Genomic DNA, 17,123 nt, shown 5'->3' with positions numbered 1-17,123 from the left:
TGTCGACATGGGCTCTTCCGGGCTGTTAGGAAATCCCTCTGACACCAGATTTTGCAGATTTTACATCTGTACCGCAGGGTGTAGAAGTGACGGGGCGGGGTGGGGTGGGTAACCACATCATGCTCTGGTTTCTGGACACGTAGTTGGGCAGTAGCTTGGGTTCAACCTGTTTCTGCTTTTCTTAAGAGCAGATGGGCTTGGCCACGGCATCCTCTGCCCTGGGCTTGCAGATCCAGCCCCTGGTGTCCTGACCTTAATCCTGGCACAACTGCTATTTTCTGGATGCCCATTCTCCAAAAAGGAGATTTGGGGCGATTTAAGTCCAGCCAAAGTGTCACCATGGGGTCATGGTGACTTTCCCTTCAGTGGTAGTTTCGCCTGATGAAAAAATCAAATGTCTCAGCATTTAGCCTGAAAAATGCTGAGGAATATATTTTGTTAGCAAGGAAAGTGAGAAAATGAGAGTATAAGTGGCACCGATTGATGTATCAAGACACGAACACAGCTTGTAAATCCTTTATTTCCTAGCAATGGAAATGCTTTATTTACATACTGCCACACACGAAAAGAAGATGAAGGAAATGTGTGCAGGCTCAGCACCGCCCGTTGGAGCCCTGTAGAAAGCTGTGTTAGCCCAAGTGCCGGTAGTCAGCATGCTGTTAGTGACGGTGGGGCTCCCGACCAGAACAGAAAGCTTTTGCCTCTTTTTGTGCAGGTGAAACACTGTCCTTTTCCACCAGCTCTGAAATAGCTGTCATTCGTGTGGTTTCACCCATGGTTTGTTGCAGGTGCTCCTTACCTCCTCTAAACCAGAACCAAGAATGGTAAGAGGCTCCCTTCATTTTCCTTCTGTCAAAGTCATCAGAATAGATATTGGAAAACTCTTGGGATTTTCCAGACTTCTTTTCTGAGGCCTGCGACCCCGTAACAAACATTTCCTCTTTTTCAAAGCAGCGATGAACTTTGTTGCAGACCGCACTACCAGACTCTGCACACTCCTAGGTCTTCTCACTTTGGCCCTGGATGCCCCGTCGCCTGCAGTTCTTACCAGCACTGCTTAGTTTTTCCGCTTATATCTGGATTTCTAAGCACTAAAATCGAGTTTCAAAGTCATGTAGACAAAGGCAATTATGACTCACATTAAGGCGGAGATGTGGGGTCGCTTACATGTATTTCTGACGTTTCAAATAAAATGTCCGTAAGCAGGCTGTTGGGATGTGCCCAGCTACATGAACACAGGCTGCTTATCACCTGCTGAACGTCCAGAGCTGGTGGAAAAGGGGAAGACTTGGGTCTTAAGAAAGAGAAGCCTTTCAGTTGTTATAGCCCCTGTGAAGTAGTTATAACCTAGGACTCAAAAGACTAAGTCAATGTAGAAACCTTTGGTTTAGGGTCCATATTTTCACTCTGGAAGTTTAATTAGCTGATACTTTCCCATTATTGCTTTTATTCATCATCCCTTCACTTTACTGGAGCATCGAGTTTCTAAAGGTATGAAAAGCTCAGCTTTATACACCAGAAAAGGTCAGGGGTGTTGCTCCCGGGGACAGGTTAGGAAACACTGAGAGAGAAGCCAGGGGACTTGGCCAAGGTCGAAAACAAGGTCTGCGCTAAACCAGGATAGTGCGGCACCTAGATCCCAGGCACTTATTTTTGCACTTTGACCTGTGATCAGCATTGTTTCTGGAGAACATTTAATTTGAACACACAGAGATCATCTAATGATTTCTGAGCGTCTCCTGTACTGGGTGTATGCACTTCACTGGGGGTTTTAGGCTCAGGTTCAGAACTGTACTGTGATGAAGACTCAGCTCAGCTGCAGTAACTGCCCATTTCTGCATGCTTATCCTGTTCTCTCTTAATGCACTAAGCTGAAGTGGACCATCTCTCCGCCCCTGTGGAGTTAGAGGTCACACACATGTGAGCTACTGCAGATGAGCTGATGTCAGGTAGCTGGAAAAGCTGTGAACTGGCTCAGGTGCCTGAGCTACGGTTGTTTCATGACATCTGGGATGTCTCAGGTTACCCGTGGCTCTTGTAACCGTTATCGATTTATGGAAAATTCAACTTTCTGTGTCAATACTTTTATGACCTGTTAAAGAGATTACACGCACAGCCTGACAAAATTGGGTTTGCGTTATGAACAAGAGCCCCGTAGAGAGCGAGGGGGGCAGCGGCTCCCGGGGCAGCCTCCGTGTCCCATCACTCGCACTCCACCCCAGCATCCTCGCTGTGCGAGCAGTTGTGCACACCCCAGTTGGGCTTTGGACAGTCCAAAATTGAGTATTCGCTCCCTCTGCAATTCACGTCATCCAGCCAAATTTGTCCAGAGCCTTTGGAAGGTGAATTAAACAAACAAACAAACAAACAAACAAACAAATGTTGGACAAAAGAAAGAGGAATATGCTTTTTTTTTTCTAGAGACCCCTGTGGATAGCAGGTGTGCGTTGGGTTGCATGGTTGGCTTGTTGGAAATCAAGTCTTTGGGCACAGTTCAAGCAGCACCTGACATGCAGCTCCCTCATCCCAAAGGGAATGAGCTGCCCTTTTGGGCACATCCTCTTTGCTCTCATACCGCTTGTGTAGAGAACCTTGCTGTGGTGCTTTCTGGGTGTGTATAAGCTCCCATGCCAGGCCCGGGGAGGTGGGAGGCTGTTGTGGACTCACCTGGTGAGGCTGTGAAGGCAGAGAGAGCACGGCTGTATCCCAACATTCGGCAGACCACAGTCGCATCTTGCGTGCTCCAGCCATCGTCACATATTGTCCCCCAGGACCCTTGGTGAAAGATTTCCACGCGGCCCCTCCTGCCCCCTTCTGCGATTCGTATAAGAGAACTGAAGCTGCCTGAAAGTTCAGAGGAGAAGAAAATAACTCTACTGGTCATACGGGCACGAGGGAAAAAGCACAGTGAAAGATGGAAGCAGTGACCACTGAAACTGGATGAATGTTCCCATGTCCACAGCTGTAGCCAGAGTGGGACCAGAAGCTACTGGTAGCTCAAATTGGAACAATTCAGGGTTCTCTTCTGGGTCTGGAGACACCAGGCTGCAGTTCAGCACACAGACCCCTTGGTTCTGGTAGCTGTGTTGTGGGTTACACAATGTGCACAGGGGGCACACTGATCCTGATCTCAGATAGTTTTGGTGCCAGAAAGCAAGTGAGAGAAGAAGTAATAAAAGCGCAGTACCTTGTCCCTTTTCACCTTTGCTCCCTTTTGTTCCTGGGGAACCTGTTCAAAATTAAAACACAAGTGAATATTTGTCAGCTGTTTGGGGGAAAATCCATTTATTAACTTTTCCTGAATAGTTGGGTGAGTCAGAGATACGAGGGCTCCATCCCCTTGTGGAATGGACCCTCTGAAGTGACTAAGAGTATGTAAAAGAAACATGGCAAGAAAAGTTAGATAACATATAGCAAAGGCTTCCTTACATGTGCCCCAAGAAAAGGGCCACTTGCAAAATCCCATCCACTCACTCATGGGAAATGTATCTTATTCCCATCACTACCTATAGCCTTTGGGTTCTCCAGAAGCAGGCAAGGTATCTCCTAAAGTATTTGCAGGAAGATCTACATCATGGGGCTTGTTCTCTAGGTGCTGCCACAGGACAGCAGAAAGCCACTCCCAACAGTCCCACACATTTCTGTGTAGCCTCCTGGTCTTGAGAGCAGGTGTGTTTGAAAAAACCCAATGAGCTCTTCCCCCAAAAGCTACCTCCACAAAGCAGACATTGCTGTCTCTTTGTGGGGACAGGATATGAGACCCACCCAGAGGGCAGTCCCTAACCTGGGGTCACCCCAGTTACACTTTTCCCCTCCTCCATAGGCAAAGTTCCAGAAGAGGAGTGCAGGGAGGAGCCCCACGTAGGCTCTAGTTTATTTTATTTCTGAGGACTCTTGTACTCTTCTGTGCGAACAATTAAAAAGTATCCGGAGAACTGGTTGCTTCCCATGGCCTGTTGTAACTACAGTTTGGGGTTTTTTTCACTGCAGGTCTTAGGGTTTTTGGAAGCATTCTGTGACTGGAAAGGAGGGGGAGTAAGGATGGGGAGTAGGTGCAGTGTTGGCTCTTTTGAACTATCTGTTCTTGAGTCCTACAATTAGACAGGTGTAGTTAAATAGCCCTGTTTTTTCTGATTCTGTGTTCCTGACTGCCACATTTACATGGGATTTATCCTAGCGGCGTGGTATGCTGCAGGACATCTCTGTACAAAGCAAAGAGGAGCGTGGATTGTTCCAGTCTTCTGTGAGATCAGGGACTTGAGAAAACCTAATGCATCTGTTCAATTGCGTGTCTTTTAGCACAGCTCCCAAGGTGTAAAATGTGACGCTCTGCACATTGACCTCCTGGGAAGACTGATCTGTCTGTTGAGTTCCTCCAAATGAGCTGCATAAACGTGCCCCAGAGCATCTTGTGCCAGCCTGTGACATACAGTGCCAAACTCAAATGCACCATCAGCTCCACAGAGCCCGTGGCAAACAGCCTTACCAGGTAATCCAGGGTCTCCCTTGGCACCTTTTACTCCTGGATCTCCTTTCGGACCATGACTGCCACTATCACCTTTGCTTCCTTTTGCACCAGTTAGGCCTGGGATGCCTGAGTGGAAAGCAAGAAAGTCATTGCTTTTGTCCCTTCCCAAGGAAAGACCATGATGAGCATTTCACATTGACGCAGAGAGGTGGAACGTGGCATTTAAAGTGCTTTGCATCATCAGAGTAAGTCATGTTGTCAAACGAGGGATTACCTGGCAGGCCCTGGTCTCCCTTCATTCCCTTTTGCCCTGGAGGACCTAAGAACATGAAAACAAACAAACAAAAGTGTGACAGATATTTGTAAATTTATAAAAGGTTATACAAACTAGTATTTATGATGGGTTTCTACTTGTCTTGTTTAGCTATCTACACTATAGGCATCTATTTCTGAAGCGGGTGTCTTGTTTCCCATTATACTTAGTGCAGACCTTGTCAATACAGGAAATATGGGCATTGGAGAGTCGTCTTCTCCTGGAGGTCAACTTCTGGTCATTTATTTCATATCCTAAACTCCACTGATGGGATAGACCACCGTCCAGGTGGGTCTTTACTGACCATATAGAGAGCCTAGAGATGTAAGCACATAATGTTGGGCCAGGTGACTCCCATCCCTATCATCCAGGTATCAGTGAATGCAGAAGGGTGCATTGAACTGTTGTCACCTCCTGATGGAGATCAGAGGTTGTGTGCACTATATAAATTCAGGGTTAAAAAGGTTGATTCAAGAGAGATACACCGGAATAGGCTTGTACTGCAGCCCGTCACCCTATCGTTTGGGTGCCTGGGACAGACAGGTGGACTTCTTCAGACAGAAGGTCAAAGAAAAAGCCTAGGCTACGCGCTCCAGGTTGACCTCTGAAGATACCTCTTCCTGCAAGGCTACAGAGGAGGCCAGGAGAGATGCCTGCTAGTGAATATCCTTCCCCATCATATTTACAGCCAGTAAAACTCTCTTTAGCTCCAGGGTAGGGAGGCTGTTGTTTGTTTCATTTTAAACTGCTGCCTTGTTTGTGCATTTTCTATTTATACAAAAATGCAGGCAACATCACCTCCTCATGCACGTCACAGGCGGTTGAAACAGCCCCTCCAGTGAGCAGCTACCCCCTCGGCAGTCTGGCAGAGGGCCAGGACCACCATGGCACACTGGGATGTGTTGGGGCTCCAAGAACAGGACTCAACAAATCTCCTTGCTGTTGTAGCTCCCTTTGCAGTGTCTGCATGGTGTGTGTTGTCAACCCCAAACCTGTTTAATTTATTATTTACATATATTATATGTAAAGTACCTGTTACTCCTTTGTCTCCCTTTTCACCTTTGAGTCCCGCAATGCCTGGTATTCCTAAAATTAAAAACAAATCGGTAAGGGCAAAGCTATCACACAAAGCGAGGCCAGAGTAGGAGGTCAGTGAGTTACAGGTTTGAGTAGCGTTGTACCTGGACTACCACTGGGCCCGTGGTCCCCCTTGTCACCTTTCTGACCAGGTCTGCCTTCGAGACCAGGACTTCCCACGGGTCCACGTTGTCCAGTTACGCCTTGAGGTTGAGCAAAAGCAGCACATGTGAAATGCAACACAACATACGAAGGAGAAAAAAAGAAAGACAGTGCAATCACCGTCCCCTGCACTGTGCAGATTGAGTTAACCCTCTGAAGGCAAAACAAAGGCTGGGTCTCTCCGAAGTGCAATCCTCCCCTGACAGCGCTAATCTTAGCAGTGCGGTGAGTGATGGCCTGAAGTGAAAGGCTGTAAGGACCCAGGTCCTTGAAGACTGTCAACCTGGAGAGACACAAGGGATTTCCAAAAAGAGCAGCCAATTTCTGCCCTTGTGTGTGCAGACATGTCAGGTAGGAGGACAGGGACCTCCACAGTACAGGACCCTTCTTTCCCTCTCATGCTCCTGTACAGTGAATGGGGTCCAGATGAGACAGCCAAGGCTGTGGGATAGGTTTGCATAACGTTGGCATGGTTTCTTCATCTTATCATCATCTTCTCTCACCCATGCTGGGATCTAGACTGGCTGCAGTTTTCTTGTCATGAAGCACCATCTAAAAGAGATTTGTGTCTTATGTATAGAAGAAACTGCACCTTCTGTACTGCTTACCTGGCTCTCCTTTCTGCCCAGGATGTCCAGGCTCCCCCGTGCTACCTGTAACAACATCGCAACATCTGTGCTAAGAGGCTGAGCCAAACGCTTCAGCTAGGGCAGCCCTCCACCACGGCACGTGTGTGCTGATGGTGGCTCGCGCAGTGTCCTCTGCACTTACCATTGAAACCCGGCAGTCCGGGGATTCCTTGGTGTCCCTGAGGACCCATGGGTCCACGAGGCCCAGGGTCTCCCTGCTTGCCCATTTCGCCTTTCTGTCCTTGGAGACCTACCAAACAGCACAGCACATGTTTGTAAATTAAAAAAAAAAAAACAACAAAAGCAAACAAAACCAAACCAGATTTGTTGCCAGTGGAGCACCTCCGTCTAGCTGCAGCAGTAGCAGGGCTTGGCCTCACACCCACGTTTACCATTAGTACCGTTCCTGTAAAGCTGTAGGAGGACAGGGCTGGATGGTACCTCACAAGTCTGTCTGAACCACCACTGGCTTTGCCAGACTGTCTGGCCAAATGTTTGCCTGACCTGCTCTTAAAGCCTTGCAGTGGTGCCGTGATACTTCCCTAGTCTATTCCCCAAACTATCCCTACCTCTAGAATGTTTTCTTCTCTAGCTAAATATCTCCTACTGCAGTCTGAACCCTTCCGTTCTCCTCAGCACAGTGGAGACAAGGACAGCATATCCCACTCCTATGCTTCTGGGGAATTCCCACATCTCCCCGTAGCCTTCTCTTCTTTGAACAGGTGATCAGCATGCTCCAAAAGAGCTGAATTGAAAGTGACTCATTTAAAGAGTGACATCTCCTTCATCTTTCTGCTCCAGAATTGTCCCAATCTCCTCACCTTTTGATATTCCTCCTACTTTCACGCTTCTCTTCTGGAGCAACTTGTGCTAATGAGCGCACTGGAGCATGTGGGATCTGATGGAAGATCTGAGGAAGCTCTAATCAGCCTGTCCAGCCATCCTCCCTGGTCTGCACCACACAAACCCTCTTTTGCTATCCCGCTTTCAGCCTTTCCTCTCTGGGTGCAGCCCTCGGGAGACCACTGAATAACCACTATGCAGGAGATTGCCACTAATGAACGTTACATGGGAGAAACACGGTGCCTAACTCTTCTACTTAAGGTGTATAAAAGGCTTATATAAGATACAAAGCTCTCAGAAATAGGTTTTGCTAAAGTGAGGACTAACATCCACATGCTTGTGCATATAAATTATATTGTGTTATTTTATACCATGAAAATCCCACTGCAAACATCGCTGCTATAAGCTGGGATAGGCTGATAATTGAATACCTGTGGCTTTCATTAGACAAAGGTTGCTCTATAAAGACACTTCCATGGTGCAACATTTTGCATGTCCTCTTCCCCCAGACCTTCTTTGGGAGCTTTGCTGGAGCATGGCACAAAATGAAATCCCTTCAGATCAGCTCCCTCATTGACTCAGCTGGATTTTTATGAAATATCTGACCTATAAAGACTTCTTCTGGTGTTTTAAGTGGAACGAGTTTAAACAAGAATACATGGGAGAATCTTAAAAATGTTGAGACAGTGAAGAAGTCTTACCTGCAAGCCCCGCTTCTCCTTTTTCTCCTCTCACCCCTGGTTCACCACGTGGGCCGGCAGGACCAGGATCTCCTTTGCTCCCCTTCTCACCCTGCAGTCCACGTAAGCCTGCAAGAACAGCACCACTTTTCTGATGCCCCGTGGGGTGTCGTGTCTAGTGAACGTCAGCCGCAGGCCACGCAGCTCAGCTGCAGGCATGAGCCACACTCTGCTCTCTGTGCACTTGAAAGTGGTGCTGGGGGCAGTGAGGAATCGGACCACCATGACCGGTGCACGTTGACTTTTAAAATAAGAATTTTTCCAGCCAAGTTCTGCTTTTGTTCACATCAATTTTGCATAGGCTTATTTCCTTCAACTCCAATGACGTTCCTACTGACTTACACCTTGACTGAGGACAAGATTGCCCATAAAACCATCCATAAAGCCGCTTTATGTTCATCCACAGAAGTAATTCAGGTGTCAGAAAAGCCTTACCTTGGATTCCTTGGTCTCCCTTTGTCCCCGGTGGTCCCTGTAGCCCTGAGATGTAAAATACATATATCAGCTGACACACATCATCTATTCGCGGTAATGGCTAAGAAGAAGAGATGAATTTTTTAATCATCCTTTGTGCATGTGCCTTCTGTCACCACTGAGGCCAATTTTCAGCTGGCAGGGACCAGCACAACCGCTTGAGCAAAGTCCATGGAGTGCGTGGCTGGGCAGGGGCCAGCTGTCCTCCAGCCAAGCCCAGCTCGTGGGGACCTTTCGGGAGATCTTTCCTGAAAATGCACTAAACGATTGGGCTCTGATGTATAATAACAGTGCTTGGCGGGAGGTGCTGTTTCAATGTTGTAAGTGCAGCCAGGGAGATATGAAAACATGATTTTTTAAAAAAAAAAGTATTAATTTTTTTTCTTCAGAAAAGCTCATCAGTGTAGCCAAGAACTAGGGATGGATGAGATACAGACCTGACCTAACAAGGGTTGCATCTTAGATCATCATCACAGTTTCATAGAAACTCTGGTTTCTCTGGACTTTGCCTAGTCCAACCTCTGCTCAAAGCAGAGCCAACGTTAGATCAGGACTTGCTGCATCCTCACAGCGGGCAGACATTTATCTCCTGCAGCGGGTGTAGTTCTACCCCAAACCCCCAGGTACCCAGGGCACAGCTTGTTCATGGCTGTGGAGGGGAGAACTTGCACGCAGCTCATTCCTGAGTCTGTGTGGTCATTTCCCCAGTGACAGGGTGGAAAAAGGTCCCAAATCTGTCAGTGTTTGTTACACGCACTCTTCAGGTGGGGTCCTATAGAGCAAGGTTTGGGGAGGTTGCCTTGAGTTGTCCTGGAGTGAGCTGGGCAGCAGGACTTTCTATGTCTGGGGCAGAAAGCCCAGCTATCCACTGGTTGTGGGATGCACATAAACCGGCTCACTGGTCCTCTCTTGTCTCACATGGGGATTTGGGATGGTTATTGCGGATAACAACCAGGTACAGTTCTTCCATCACCCCTAGGTTTTCTGGTGGGGTAGCTTTGAGGAGGCAAAGCCAAAATGCTCTCGCGTGGTGGTCACTGACCTCTGCTGGAGCACTTGGGCAAGCCGAGGCTCCTGGGGGATCAATCAAAAGGTGCAGCAAGTCTCCCTATAGCCAGGGCACTAGGTGTCTGCACATGGGGTAGGATCTGGGTCTAAGTACTGAAATCCCATATCCTGACTTCAGGTTTCTTAGGGGAAAAAAAGAAAGAGAAAAAGAGGAAAAGTTGTTTATGGCTCATTTACCAACATACCTGGTGGACCAGGATCTCCTTTGAGTCCAGGACGTCCTGAAATAAATATTTAATGGATATTTTTCAGTAGTCAGCACTTGATGAAGGACATACCAGTTTGGGGTTGATAGGCTTGAGGTCTGGACTGAAGACACCACCCTTTCAGAGGGCACCCAGAGCCCAAGTCTACAAGTTGTGGGAGGGGAGAGCAGCCCAAGCTGTGTGTGCAGCTGCAATGGGGTCTGGGAGGGCTGCGTGGGGCTGTATTCCAGCTTCTCCAGGTATGTCCAGCTCCCCAGCTAGGACACCGGAACCAGCATCCAACCCTGGGCACTGGGGCATCAGTAACTGACAGCAAGAACAAATCTTGGCTCATTTATTTGTTCATCTGAACTATGTTTTTGGCCCAGCTTTGCCATTGTGCTGAAGAACCAGCTCTCCCTGCTATACAAACAGCATGGAGAAATGGAACCATACCTGCAATCAGGGTGATGTTGTTCATCATCATCATCAGGTTTGCATTGCTGCTTTTAATTATGGTGATTTCCTCTTCTAAGCTTCTCCTCCAGTTTTCTTCATGTCCCATGTCCTTCTCTGAAGAGTTTCTCTCCAAAAGCAGTTTGCTGGCAAATGAGCTTTCCAGAATCTCTTCTGTATAGGAGGTATTTAGTTCTTGAAATTTCAATATCTCTCTCTGCATCTTAAACACTGAGGAAACAAAAGGCCCATGCAGTGAATATTCCCTGCCCGATCCAGCTTGGAAATGCCTGTTCTGCAGAGCAGCTCCTCGGCACCTGTGGAGGACACCTGGGATTAAACACCACCACCGTTTGACCCAGGGAGGTGGTTTTCATGTGCCCGTCCTTGCCGCAGCCAGGAGTGTTTTTGCAAATGCAAAGCACACATAGAGGGTGGGAGAACGGTTTCCTGCAGCGGCTGCTTTGGCTTGTGGTCTGCAGAGGAGTGTCTGCGCTCCCCCCGAGGTTTCCTGTTGGTGTGCTCATCCCCGCTCGAGAGCACCCAGCAACGCTGCCGTTCGATGGCAAGCCCGCGGTCAGGTTGCAGCATTACCTTTGTACGCCAGCAGCACCTGGCCAGCCGTCAGCAGCAGCAGGTAGGCGCCGAGGACCGCCCGGGCAAAGCACGGGGATGGCTTTCTCTGGCTTCGAGGCTCTAAAAAACAACAGAAGCAGGGTAGACACCCTCTCACATCTCTCCCGCTACAAATTCTGGTCGCTTCCAGGTGTTTCAGGCTTGGCCATGATAAATTAGCGGTGTTTTCCCGCGACGGGGAGCCACAAGGTCCCTCTGCGAGACCGGCAGGTCCTGCAGGCAGGGCAGCTGCCTTCCTCCCGCCCGGCCTTTGCACTGCAGCTCAGTTGGCCCTCTCTTCCTTAGCTTATTTAACCAGCTCCCTTCCATCAAGCCTTAATCCAGCCTATAGCAGCAGGAATGTGGTAGCTCTTCCCTTTCCGCGTCAACGAACTCCCTGTTCCCATCGCTTTTAGCCACCTTTGAAGAAGGTTGCTCAAAGCAGCGCGTGCCCTCTCCATCCAGAGCGCCGCGTACATGTGATTCCAACAGCGGGGCACGTGTACATCGAAACAAATGAAAAATCAATAATAAACTGAACTGCAGAACAAATGAAAACAAGTCGTAACATTTAAAACGAATTGTCGCCAGCAAGTGTAAAAGAAATAAACCACTTTGTCAAATTTTGGCTTTTAGGGAGAAAAAAGTGTTTCAGAAGCATTAATGCCTACTTCAGACATTCAGTAAGTTACCCTTAATTGAGTTTTTTTCAAAGTAATGTAATCAGAAATTTCAAGTCTTAGCTTTTAAAGAGTACAATGATTTAATTAGTTCTACAGTAGAATGGTTTAGTCAGCAATGAAGTATTTATATTCAGCTAAAAACTCATAAACTTACATTTTTTTGTTTGATCTGTTGATTTCGGTATCTTAATTATTAAGACATGAAAGTTTTACTCAGTGAAATTAGGCATTCTCTAAAACAGGAAAAAACTAATTTTTTTCTGATGCTCAGCATCAGATTTGGGCTAGAAAGGACACTTTCTAGAATACTTCTATTTATAAATGGTCAGTTAATTTAGTAGCAAAATCACTGTAAAAAGCATTTAATATACAGTATAAATACAGTATTTCATTTTTATGCGCTGCTTTCTTCGTAGACCAGATAAAATCCATATCAATCCATTTAATAAAAAGAAACCTTACCACTTATCTGAAAGGTTGTAGTAGTAGCTGAGGCAAACCCAATCTTGTCTGAAATACTGAAAGTGTTCATATCGCTTGAATTTCCATCTTCCCCATATCTGTCTTTAATTTTCATGACAAATTTCTTGTGGCTGATCTAAAGCCTCGTCAGACTATGGACAATAGAGAAATGAAGGGACTTCCTATCTGCCTCCTGATTTGATATGCTTTCTGATATGCTTTTCCTATCTGCTCAGTTTTTATAGACTTGTGAGAACTCTGATGTGGTAATTCAAACAGTTCCTCAAAAAAATCCCACAGCTAAGTTGCTCAGCTGCTCTTGTGCGCTCATTTGGGGACACCGTGTCCACGGAGCCTCAGGCAGCATCCTGCAAGGGGTTCAACCCTGAGTTATTCCACATCTCTGCACTTTAGTGGGCTTGGGCATTTGGTGGCCATTTTGCTCCTAACACAAGTAAACCACTCTCACTTAGCCAAGAAGATCCCAGGTTCAACATTAGTTTGGAGATCCATCCCCTGGGAGGGACGTGAAGCACTGCATGGTAGTGAAAAACACGTTAACTTGCACCAAGATGCCGATTTGGTGGTGGTGCGTGACTGAAGTGTGGGGAAGGAAAGAATCAGGACTACTTGTAAAGACAAGCAAATGATGGTGAGGTGGGGGATTCTGAAGCCCGAATGGGTTTGGGATGTAATGGAGAAAGACACTTGCAGTTTCCTTGCCGAGACTCCCTCCAGCCCCTGCTTTCTCCCTGACCCATTTTCCACAGACCCAATTCCTATCACCTCACCACTTCTTTGCTCGCGTTCTGTAAAACCCACCCATGGAGACCTCACCTCATTTGGTGTTTTGGCATCTCCATTTCTGCCAGGGTGGATTTTGATTTTGCAGAGCGAAATGACTCACCCAAGCCCGCAGGCGAGAGACGTCGGTAGGTGCCGGGCAGAGCCCTCCATACCCACGCTGCCCCCGCTGTGTGCTGTCCTCTCTGAGGTGCAGGCCAGTCCCCGTCACACGGTCTTCTCCTGGGCTGCAGGTCTGTGCCCATCGGCAGGGCTGCTGGGTCCTCGCCACTTGGCATGGCCATGGAAGGACGCGTGGAGTAAGCTCCAGGTAGACGTGAGCTGGAAATCCACGCTGTGACAGCCCAGCGCTGAGTGAAGCGCTCCGTTCTGCACCTGATGTATAGATGTCTTAAGGGCTTAAACCAAAAACGTGTGGGGATTTTTAAATCCACTTCTGCGTTCTCCTTTCAAACATGCTTGTGCAGCTGTGATTTGGTTTGACACCAGCAGGGAGGAAGAGGAGTCCTTCATTATCATATATTCTTCTACATACTGCCTAGGAATCAGGATAATTAACTTCATTGTGAAGGGCTCAGATACCCCCTTGAATTAGGGTGGCTTGAGAGGTCTCCACGCATCAGCCGAGCCGTAGTAACTACCTGTGCGTCCTGTCCCTTCATGGATCGCCTCCCCATTGGGGTGCGGGCTCGTATCCAGCCCATTTCTAATGGTTTGGGTGGCTCAGCTGACCACTCTGTGCAAGCCTGAAGCCATCTACTCTTGCTGGGCCAGGTGATGAGCTGGGCATGACTGCACTTTTGTTGCCAAGTGGATGTTTATAGGGATGGATGTGATTCAGGTGCACGCAGAGAGTAGATTTACAGCAGAGAGGCTTTTAACAACCCTTGCAGGCAAATCCATTTTACTTCAAAAGCATTAAAAAGAAGATGGAAGCTGTAGTTCTCAAAAGCCATTCTAAAAGACAAAAGGTTCAATGAGATCTTTGTGCCCTCCTTCCCTGAGAAAGAAGTTCAGGGCTATGTTTTCCCACCTCTCATGGTCATGCCATTCTCAATGGCCCAGGTGACATGGGTGCAAAAGCAGGGGTGAGAGACCCTCAGTTTTGACAGTCCTGATCTGCACTGCTTCAGGGTTCAAAATCCAGTTCAAAATCCACTTAGCTATTTTTGGAAGGTCATGATCCCACCCAACTTTCCCCGCCAGCTGCAGTTGCCTACACAGCTGGTTAAATTTAATTCTCCCCTTATTTCTTGTTGATGTAGCCCCGTGCAGCTCCACGTGCTGCCACATTCCCATCAGTCAGGTGAACATCTGGCTGCCCGGGAGCCTCGTGGTGTGCTTCCATCTGGATGTCAGCCTCTGCAAACAGGCGGCAGATCTCCCCGTGCACGCGTTGCCGGGGGTCTCGGCCATGCCGTGGATGTCAGAGATCGTGTATCGACATGCTGGCTCAGCCTTTGCGTGCGCCCGCTGACGCTGCCCCCACCCTGTTTTCTGCCGTCTTTCATTTCTCACTGCAGCATCACTGGCTGCAGCTCTGATTGCGCTCGGATTGTGCAATCGGGGTTACTAAATCAAGAAGGGAAAAAAGAAAAGAAAGCGCTGATTCAGTGCAGTCTCCCTAGGTTGATGGTTTGCTGAAACAATGGGATTATTAATAGAATAGTGGTTTCCAGCACATTATGCAGCGCGTCTGGTGGGCCATCAGCCTCACCCCCCGGGCTCTCTGCTAGGAAGCCCTGGCCCCTCTCCCTCCTGCTGCTCGTTCTGCCTCCCCTGAAATGCTCTGCCAACATCTTGATGAAGAATCTGAAGTCCTCCAGCTCATCGCAGCCCTTCCCTTCCTGTGCTCTGGTGTTGGCGGCTCGTGCCAGGCAGAAGGTCCTCCTCATGCTCTCATTGCAAAGGCACACCCCATCTGAACCAAGTTTTATAAAAAGACCGCAACTGCCTCAAAGTCACGGGCCTGTGGGTAACTGCTGAGGGAGGGAAAGGGAAGCAACTGGTCCCTGGATATCCCCGCTACCTTTCTCATCTCCTCTCACTGCAGTTGTCAGCTGCAGGCATCTGCCACCACCAAAAGCTCATGACAGAACAAAGAGACATAACACCAAACGCCAACCTGGCATTAGCTAAACACAGCCCTCCCCAGCAGTGATACTGCCAGGGAGCTTGGACAGATGTTATCCTCTTCAGAACAAGCGTTTATCCTGAAAGAACTGAATTTGTGATTTTTCAAAGTCTTTTTTTTTTTCCCAAATGAGATGACATCCTAGCCCAGAGGTGTTTCTCCATTTATCTTATGGTAATTTTTCCAAACTCATCTATTTGATTGCAGACTGTCTTAGGCACAAATGAACAGAAGATTCAGGGGACTTTGATGCCCCTCCAAGGACAAGAAGAAGTGAACAAGTGAAGAAGAACAAGCCCTATGTCAGGTAAGTCAGGGCAGCAACCTCCATTTCTGCTGTTGCCTCTAGACTGAAGTGAGAGTGGCAACCAGAAAAGGTGACAGTCTACCATTTATCCCAACACCTGCACTCATGTTTCTGCAGATTGGCTTCAAAAAACCAGAAAGTAATCCTGCCCACAGCCCACACTGCTCTTCCACAGAAACAAATAGCCGTGGTTTGACCAGGGACACAGCTGATAGATGCACACCACAAAGCCATCAGCTGTACAATTGCTTCTGCAGGGGTAGGTTGATTCGTAAACTAGCTTGGTTTTGTTTGTTTGTTTGTTTTTCCTATTTTATCTGATTTTTCAGTCTCTTTCTCTTTTTGGAATGAACAAGGTTGGTGAAATTTGACATACTGGTCAGTTCTTGTGGTAGGTTGACCCTGGCCATCAGCTAAAAACCCACCCAGCTGCTCACTCAGTCCGCTCTCCCAAAGTATGGGGAGAAAATAAAAGGAAGGTGAGCAGATTCGTGGGTCAATATGATGATAACTTAATAGGGAAAGCAAAAGCTGCACTTGCAAGCAAAGCAGAAAGAGGAATTTATTCTCCACTTCCCACTGGCAGGCAGATAGGCAGCCACTTCCTGGGAAGCAGGGCCTCACGGGAAGCACGCGTGATGGTTCTTTGGGCTGACAAACGCCCTGACCACAAACACATCCTCTTCCTCCTTCTTTCCCTGAACTTTTATTGCTTAGCTTGACGTCATATGGTGCGGAATATCCTTGTGGTCTGTTTGGGTCAGCTGCCCCGGCTGTGTCCTCTCCTAGCCTCTTGTCCACCCCCAGCCTACTCCCAGCCTTGGTGCTGTGCAAGCACTGCTCACCGAGAGCCAAAACATCGGTGTGTCACCAACACTGCTTTAGCCTCAAATCCAAAGCACACCACCATATGGGCTGCTGTGGAGAACGCTACCTCCATCCCAGTCAGACCCAGTACAACTCTCCAGTACGTTGGTGTTTATGCTAAAATGTCTTGTTCTCCCCAAGGAAAGACCGAGGGCTTTGATGCCTGTGGGCATCGGGAGGCACTGAGGAATTCAGAGGATGCCAAAGCAGGTTGTGAGTGATCTGCCTGCCAGCAGAGCTCATGGAGGTGCCAAGTTTGGGGTCTCCCTTGTGAGTGTCCCACTGACTGCCCAGCTCAGCCCTGGCCGGCACCCCTGAAAAAAAGTGAACCCAGCTCTAAGGGCAAGAAATGATGTGGTACCTGGAGAGTTTCCACACAGAAGAGAGACTGAGACCAATACACAAGATATAAACGACTGTGATTTGTCCCAGGACATCAAAACAAAGCTTGAGCCCGGACCCGTACGGGAGCAGGAGGTTTTTTGGGAAGCCTGCCATGTCCCTGCATGCCCAGAGCCGTGCTCAGGGGGTCCGGCTGCTGCGGTAGCACCTGGGCACTCCTGGGACCATGGAGAAGCACTTGTGCTAAAGCAATAAAATCCCCAGCGCTGCCTGGCTGACATTTCTCCTTTCTAGCTTGATGTGTTGCTTGGCTTTGTTGTAGAGATTGAAACCAGATTTTCTTTCCCTTCTATGAGTTATGTTAATTTGTGTTTCATCAGAACTTGCCTCTTCTCCTTCTTTCCTTCTCCCCCCCCGGCTTTAGGCTGGATCCAGCTGCACCATGAATTCAAGGAACCACCTGCAAAATATTTTAATGACTTCAACCTGTTCTT

The 17,123-nt window shown here is 48.1% G+C and overlaps 1 protein-coding gene across 2 annotated transcripts; it reads right to left on the bottom strand.

Annotated features, from left to right (window-relative positions):
- Window positions 1–544: 544 nt before the first annotated feature.
- On the bottom strand, window positions 545–13,337 carry MARCO (macrophage receptor with collagenous structure). 2 transcript variants are annotated; one of them, XM_063341360.1, is made up of 15 exons: window positions 13,083–13,337; window positions 11,010–11,111; window positions 10,416–10,646; window positions 9,960–9,995; window positions 8,668–8,712; window positions 8,194–8,301; window positions 6,792–6,899; window positions 6,629–6,673; window positions 5,963–6,061; window positions 5,814–5,867; window positions 4,743–4,787; window positions 4,487–4,594; window positions 3,188–3,229; window positions 2,668–2,844; window positions 545–2,333 (listed from the first exon to the last, which is right to left on the bottom strand). In XM_063341360.1, the coding sequence occupies exons 1-15, from the start codon at window positions 13,261–13,263 to the stop codon at window positions 2,203–2,205; spliced, it is 1,512 nt and encodes a 503-aa protein (XP_063197430.1). In that variant the 5' UTR covers window positions 13,264–13,337; the 3' UTR covers window positions 545–2,202. The 2 variants fall into 2 exon arrangements, with proteins under 2 accessions (XP_063197430.1, XP_063197431.1); XM_063341361.1 differs by lacking the exon at window positions 13,083–13,337 and adding an exon at window positions 12,176–12,370.
- Window positions 13,338–17,123: the final 3,786 nt, after the last annotated feature.

Source organism: Chroicocephalus ridibundus, chromosome 7 (assembly GCF_963924245.1).
Source record: "Chroicocephalus ridibundus chromosome 7, bChrRid1.1, whole genome shotgun sequence".
NCBI lineage: Eukaryota > Metazoa > Chordata > Aves > Charadriiformes > Laridae > Chroicocephalus > Chroicocephalus ridibundus.
The sequence above is the reverse complement of the archived record's forward strand: the minus strand, read 5'-3'. Positions and strand labels throughout refer to the sequence as shown.